At 44.5% G+C, this 8,003-nt stretch overlaps 1 protein-coding gene across 1 annotated transcript in view; it reads left to right on the forward strand.

Annotated features, from left to right (window-relative positions):
• The first annotated feature begins 3,861 nt into the window (after nt 1–3,861).
• The window catches only part of CNOT10 (CCR4-NOT transcription complex subunit 10), a 58,184-nt gene continuing 54,042 nt past the window's right edge, over nt 3,862–8,003 (forward strand). The window contains exon 1 of the mRNA XM_017887694.1: nt 3,862–4,205. Within this exon, the coding sequence (XP_017743183.1) occupies nt 4,184–4,205 (22 nt within the window). The 5' untranslated portion in view covers nt 3,862–4,183. The remainder of the gene's footprint in view (nt 4,206–8,003) is intronic.

Consider the following 8,003-nt stretch of genomic DNA (forward strand, 5'->3'; position numbering starts at 1 on the left):
GGTGAACCAAAACAACAAAAATTAGCCAGGCATTGTGGCTTGCACCTGTAATCCCAGCTACTCAGGAGGCTGAGGCAGGAAAATTGCCTGAACCCAGGAGACAGAGGTTGCAGTGAGCCAAGATCATGCCATTGCACTCCAGCCTGGATGACAAGAGAGAAATTCCATCTTAAAATAAATAAATAAATATTTTAAAATAAAAAATTAAAATAGCAAAAATACAAAAAATTAGTCAGGCATGGTGGCGTGCACCTGTAGTCCCAGCTACTTGGGAGGCTAAGGTGGGAGAATCACCTGAAACTGAGAGTTAGAGGCTGGAGTGAGCCATGATTACACCACTGCACTACTACCTGGGTGAAACCTGTCTCAAAACACACAAACAAACCTACCAACCACATACAGTCTAAAGTGCTGTGAATGGATAGTGGTATCATTATTAGCTAGAGGCAAAGTGACTCACCATAAGTTTATGACAGAGCAAAGTCCTACTGAGTTTTCCAACTCCCACTCCTGAATTAATTCTCCGTCATTGATGTCAGCCTGGTTGTGATAAAAGGGAAAGCTGCTGATATTGAAAGTGGAGGGAAGAGAGCCCAAATATCTTCAATATAATAGCAAATCCTAGAGTCTAGGATGTAGTGGTTAAGGTAATAGCCATTTACCAGTCTTGTGGCTTGGGAAAGTGGATTAACACCTGTGCATCAGTTTCCCTATCTATGAAATGGGGGACAAGAACCAACATAGATGTGACCACATGTGAGAAAGTGAAAGGGGGACTAAGAAAAAAAAAAAAAGTTCTGTTAGTAGAATGTCCCCAACTGGACACAAACAGCACTCACAGAATATGAACAATGTCCATAGACAGTTTCACCATGATCGTGTTTTGGACAAGACAGAAACAAGGCCCTCAACAACCACAAAAATGAGAAAACATCCCCTTCTTCTAGTATGCGTAATTCTGTTTTTTTTTTTTTTTTTTTTTTTTTTTTTTTTTACCAGTGACAGCTGTAGCTTGCTTTGTTCCTCCTTCTGGTTAGATAAAATCAAGACTAAATTGCCTGTTTCCTGACAGCATCCAATTCAAATTTGGCCTCCTACTTTCCCAATCCCGTTAGCATAAGCCCAAATTCTATAAGAGGTTCCTCCTAATTCCTTTTCATTAAGAGGCTCCCTACTACACTTCAGGTGTGCCTTTTTATTTTTGTATTATTTATTTATTATTATGTATGTATTTATTTTTGAGATGGAGTTTTGCTTTTGCTGGCCAGGCTGCAGTGCAATAGCATAACCTCAGCTCACTGCAACCTCCACCTGCTGGGTTCAAGCAATTCTTCTGCCTCAGCCTCGCAAGTAGCTGGAATTACAGGCACCCGTCACAACGTCCAGTTAATTTTTGTACCTCTTTGAGTAGAGGTGGGGTTTCACCATGTTGACCAGATTAGTCTCAAACTCCTGACCTCAGGTAATCTGCCTGCCTCGGCCTCCCATAGTGCTGGGATTACAGGCGTGAGCCACTGCACATGGCCAGGTATGCCTTTTCATGGTGGGCACATATTCATCAAAAGTCATACTAGAGTATTCATATTGGCCATATTTGAAATAGATATAATATCCAAATGCCCAACAACAAAATGAATACATAAATTAAGGAACAGTCACATAATGTAACATTATAATATATGTAACAATGAGAAACAAATACAACCTCACTCAACAATGTGAATTAATCTCATACTATCGAGCAAAAGAAGCTAGACCCTAAAACATATATTGTATAATGTGTATTCATTAAGTGTAAAAGCAGGTGAAACTAATCCATAGTGTTAAATGTCAGCATAATGATTATCTTTGTGGAGAGATGGGAAGAGGCATGAGGGGAACTCCCAGGTACAGGTAAAGCTCTGTCCTTTCTCTGGGTGCTAGTTACATGTATGTGTTAAGTTGATGAAAAGTCAATAAGCTGTACTTATGATTCATGCACTTTTCTTTGTGTATGTTAGCCTGAATTTAAAAGTTTAAGAAAAAACAAATACCTTTTTTTTTTTTTTTGAGACAGAGTCTCACTCTGTTGCCCAGGCTGGAGTACAGTGGGGCGATCTTGGCTCACTGCAATCGCTGCCTCCCGGGTTCAAGCGATTCTCCTGCTTCAGCCTCCCAAGTAACTGGGATTACAGATGCACACCACTACGCCCGGCTAATTTTTGTTATTTTTAGTAGAGACGGGGTTTCACCATGTCCAGCAGGCTGTCACAAATTCCTGACCTCAAGTGATCCACTGGTCTTGGTCTCCCAAAGTGCTGGGATTGCAGGCATGAGCCGCCACGCCTGGCCAAAAACAAATACTTTTTTAATAGAAAGTTTAAAACAAAAGTTAAAAAAGAAAAGAAAAAAACAGGTATAAACCTGAAAAATCTCCCAATTAACAAAGCTGGGACAATGTTAGCAACAAAATAATGTAGTACTGGAATGTAACCACTATAAGATAAACATCCATGAGTCCATACTGATACAAATAGCTAAATGAGGGAGAAGAGGCAAATTTCCCTGGGGGAAGATAATTTATGTACATACTCCCCACTGCAGGAGGTTGAGCTTAAATACCCCACCTTCCCACCTTGAGTGTGGGTTGCATTTATTGACTTGGTTCCAAAGTAGTGTGGAAGGGTAGGAGGAGTAATCGCACAGTGGAGAAAACTGGCAAGCACTACCTTACAGAGGTAATCAAGGTTAACATGATCAGTGATGTCATTTTGAGAGCAGGTACCCTTGATTCTATGTGATGAGAATAGCCAGTCACCTTGTGATCTTCCTCCTAAACACCCAAAACCCCAGTCTAACCATGTGAAAAACATTGGCCAAACCCAAATTGAGGCACATTCCACCAAATATCCGAGGAGTAACTCTTCAAAACTGTCAAGGTCATCAAAAACAAGGAGACTCTGAGAAACTGCCACAGCCAAAAACAGCCTAAGAAGACATCATGAGCCGGGCGCGGTGGCTCAAGCCTGTAATCCCAGCACTTTGGGAGGCCGAGACGGGCAGATCACGAGGTCAGGAGATCGAGACCATCCTGGCTAATACGGTGAAACCCCGTCTCTACTAAAAAATACAAAAAACTAGCTGGGCGAGTTGGTGGGCGCCTGTAGTCCCAGCTACTCGGGAGGCTGAGCCAGGAGAATGGCGTAAACCCGGGAGGCGGAGCTTGCAGTGAGCTGAGATCTGGCCACTGCACTCCAGCCTGGGCGACAGAGCGAGACTCCATCTCAAAAAAAAAAAAAGAAGACATCATGAATAAATGCAATGTGGTGTCCTGGACAGGATCCTGGAACAACAACAAAGAAAGGACATTGAAAGAAAGCTGGTAAATGTGAATAAAATGTGTAGTTTAGTGAGTAATAATGCACCAATCAAACTGGTTTATTGGATGTGATCAGCGTACCATAGTAAAATAATTAAGATGTTCATAATAGGAGAAACTAGGTGAGGAGACAGGAACTCTAGGTGTCATCTTTGCAACTTTTCTGCACAACTACAACTATTCTAAAATAAAAAGCGTTTCTTTTTAAACGGGGATCCTCAACAGCGCCTCTCTCACGGGGTTGCAAGAAATCATGAGATAGTACAAACCAAGTGCAGGGCTCAGTGCTTAGCACATAAATGTCAGATGTGATTATTGTAATCTTATGTGACATTGAGGGACAAAAGCTCTGACACTTTGGTATTTTAATCAGAATAAGCAAAGGACAGAGGTACTTACATCCCACCGCATCCGCCCTGCGAACATGCAGAGGTTCCAGCCAGAGTACGTCCGGCCGGGGGCGGGGCGCGGAGGGGACGTCGGCGTGGGGCGGGGCCAGCAGCAGTTCCCACGCCGGCGCTCCAGGCGCGGCAGGCTGCCGCCCCCGGAAGTAGTGGGTACCGGGAAGCCGTGGGGCGGAAGCTGTGGATGGCGGGAGGCTGTGGCGCTCTCTGGGTGGGGAAGCTGTTGCTGTTGCTAGACGACGCGAACTAGCGCTCGTCACTTCCTCAGCCCGCCGTCTGCCCACTCCCCAAGCCGGAACCTGGGGGCCCAGACCCGGGATAGGCACAGAGTTGTCCTCATAGGTCCAGGACAGAGGCCAGCCCGGCGGCGGGAGTCAGTGCCACGCCACCTGCAGGGAAGAACCCAAGCCGAAGCGGGAAGATGGCTGCAGACAAGCCTGCAGGTAGGACGCTAGTGTCCCGAGCGACGAGACCGCGGGACGTGCGGGGCCGGGCGGACCCTGAACTCGGAGGCGGCGGGGCCCCGGGTGGGCACTATAGGGCGACTTGAATTTGGGCGTGCATTTCTTTACCCCATCCTCTATCTCGGCTGTCGCTAACATGAGTCTTCGGGCCCCGGGTCCGATAGTTGTTTTACTCAAGTGCAGTATGAAGTCGCTACTGGCCGCCTTTGCCCTGCTCTCCAGAATAACTCCGGCCCAAAAAGCTTAAGTGTATTTTGCCGCTTCGCAGAATTTTCCGCTTCTTCGTGGGAAAAGCAGACAAGAGAAAGTCACCCTGGAGCACACATCTGCCTATAATATCTCGTGGCTCAGGCTGGGATTCACCTGGGCTGTTTTGGCCACACGTGGCTTCCTCTGGTCATTGACTCCTATGGAATTAACTTTGTAAAACCACTTTTTTTTCCTTAATAGAGACGGGTAGGGGTCTCGCTATGTTGCCCATGTTGCCCAGGCTGATCTCGAACTTCTGGGCTCAAGCGATCCTTCTGCCCCGGCTTCCCAAAGTAAACCACTTATTTAAATAGGCATATTGCCTCTCTACAGTCTATGCTTGTAAAATCTTGGGTTTGGTACTTAATTGCCCTAGTTCCTCGAAGTTACTTAATCTCGATGGTTTTCTTTATGGATTATTGCTCCCATTCCTAGAATCTTCCCCATTAAGGAATATAAAATTATTTCCTGGCTGTGTCCGGAATGTTTCCCGCAAGAAATTAATATTCTTTGTGGCATCCAGGTTTTATTGGAAAGAACTTACGTGACAGAATTTAAAAATGATGGAACTTAAAATTTTTACAGTGAATTTAGTTTAAAATCTCAGTGTCCTGTGGATTTTAGTAGGTTCTGATCACAGTAACTGACAAGTGAACTTCACTTGGAAATTAAAGTAAGCCAATTCTATTTTAGGTACAGAGGAATAAAAATCGTTAGAGGATCTCTTCAATAATCTTCTAAGAAGAAAAACAACAGAGCAAAGGCCTAGAGAAGGTATAAGGAATGTACTGTGAAATTTTGGATAGGTTGATCAGGGAAGGCCTCTGGTGAGATATTTGAGCAGATATCTCAAAGAAGTGAGGGAATGAGCAGATATGGAATGGGGAAAGGTAGATGAGGGAGAGGAAAAAGACATAGACAGGAAAAAGGCATGGCCTGTTCAAGTCTGGACAAGGGGACCAACATCTTCCTCCTTATTTTAGAATGGTGTCTGTATTCCCCACATTTACCATTCCTACTTGCTCATACCATTGCGCTTGTCCGAAATCACCTTGTTAGACCTAAAGCCTATCCAGTTTTCAAATCCTTAGTCATAAAGTCTTCTACTCGTTCATTTATTCATTCGCAAAGATTGAGTGTTGAATAATAGATATGACACACTCCCTGCCTTTGAAGACCTGCAGTTCAGTCTGTTGGAGGAGATGGACATATCCTAGTTGCACTCCTGTTTAGTAAGAGCTGTGTAATGTGTGTAATTGAAGAATAAGGTCCACAGGGATTAGGGGACTGTTTTTTTCGTTGGTTTAAGTTCAGAGGCCATGTTGAAGGAAACTTCCTGCTTAGATATAAGGTTAAATTTGTATAAAATAGATGAATGTTTAATGTGGCTCCTTTGAATTTCTGCTCATGTCCATCTCAACTGCTGTGTTTCTGGCCTTTATCTTTTAGTATGATCTATGTCGCATTGAGTAGTCTTCTCACTGGTGTTTGTCTCTTGTCTCTTCCTATCCCATCCATTTTCCTCACTGTTGCCCTGCCCCCCCCCCTTTTTTTTTATCCCCTAAGGCATTCATTGAATCCTATCATTCCCCTTCCTATAAAGTTTCTAAGACTGTACATGCTTTGGGCATCAAGTCGTTCTTTTTATTTAATTTTTATTATATTTTCTTTCTCCTTTTAAGTCCTTTTTTTTTTTTTTTTTTTTTTGAGAGTCTCCCTCTGTTGCTCAGGCTGGAGTGCAGTGGTGGGATCTTGGCTCACTGTAAGCTCCGCCTCCTGGGTTCCCAGGTTCACATGGTCTCCTGCCTCAGCCACCCCAGTAGTGGGACTACAGGCACCCACCACCACGCCTGGCTAATTTTTTGTATTTTTTAGTGGAGACGGGATTTCACGTGGTAGCCAAGATGGTCTCGATTTCCTGACCTTGTGATCCTCCCACCTCGCCCTCCCAAAGTACTGGGATTACAGGCGTGAGCCGCCACGTCTGGCCGTCCTCACTCTTTAATGTGGTTTGTGAGCATCTTCAAAATCTATTTCCAGCTGGTTTTTCTATGTCAACCTACCCAGCTCTTCACATCATAAATTACTGTTGCAAAGCATTGTGCTTTTTGAGCTTCTGAGCCGTAATGTCCTTTCTCTTCTCCGTCTGTTGAACACCATTCATTCAAAGTCTGTCTTACACGCTGCTTCCTTTCTGAGCTCATGAGGTCAGTATCTTTGTCATGGAGGGTCTTGTGTGTGTGTTCTTCATCAGGTAAGAAAAAAGGGTCATGAAAGGACTTAAGATGAGTGATCTGATCATGCTGACTGTTGGAGATGGTGGATTTAAATGAAGCAAGACAGGAAGCCCAGAGACCACCTAAGACGAGCTAATGTTGTGATATTAATTTATTCAGTAAATATTCACCGATGGCCTGTTTTGCCAGGTACTACTTTAGGAACTGGGCAGGAACAAAACAAAGTCTCTGTTGTGGAGCTTATGTAGTATGAAGGACAGATAAGCATGTAAACAAAATGAAAAATAAGATGATTTCAAGTTGTGATAGATACTCTGAGGAAGGCCGAGTGTGGTGATTCACGCCTGTAATCCCAGCACTTTGGGAGGCTGAGGAGGGCGGATCACCCGAGGTCAGGAGTTCCAAACCAGCCTGACCAACATGGTGAAACCCCATTTCTACTAAAAGTACAAAAATTAGCTGGGCATGCTGGCCCACACCTGTAATCCCAGCTAGTGAGGAGGCTGAGGCAGGAGAATTTGCTTGAACCTGGAGGCATAGGTTGCAGTGAGCTGAGATTGCGCCACTGCACTCCAGGCTGGGTGACAGAGTGAGACTCTATCTCAAAAAAAAAAAAAAAAAAAATACTCAGAATCAAAAAATGAGGAAGAGAGGCTGTCTGCAGTTGCTTACACCTGTAATCCTAGCACTTTGGGAGGCTGAAGTGGGAGGATTGCCTGAGGCCAGGAGTTTGAGACAATCCTGGGCAGCATAAGTGAAACCCTGACTCTAAAAAATAAAAAGCCAAACATTGTGGTATGTGCCCATAGTCTCAGCTCCTAGGGAGGCTGAGGTGGGAGGACTGCTTGTACCTAGGAGTTAAAGGCTGCAGTGAGCTATGATCAGGCCACTGTCTGGGCAACAGAGTGAGACCCTCTCTCAAAAAAATAAAATAAAAGGCCGGGTGTAGTGGCTCAAGCCTGTAATCCCAGTACTTTAGGAGGCCGAGGTGGGCAGATCACAAGGTCAGGAGATCGAGACCATCCTGGCTAACACAGTGAAACCCCTTCTCTACTAAAAATACAAAAAAATTAGCTGGGCGTGGTGGCGGGCACCTGTAGTGCCAGCTACTCAGGAGGCTGAGACAGGAGCCCGTGAACCCGGGAGTGAACCTGGGAGGTGAAGCTTGCAGTGAGCCAAGATCGCACCACTGCACTCCAGCCTGGGTGACGAGTCAGACTCCATCTCAAAATAAATAAATAAATAAATAAATAAATAAATAAATAAATAAATAAAATAAAATCGGTAAGAG

This window comes from Rhinopithecus bieti, unplaced genomic scaffold (assembly GCF_001698545.2).
Source record: "Rhinopithecus bieti isolate Rb0 unplaced genomic scaffold, ASM169854v2 scaffold_17429, whole genome shotgun sequence".
Lineage (NCBI taxonomy): Eukaryota > Metazoa > Chordata > Mammalia > Primates > Cercopithecidae > Rhinopithecus > Rhinopithecus bieti.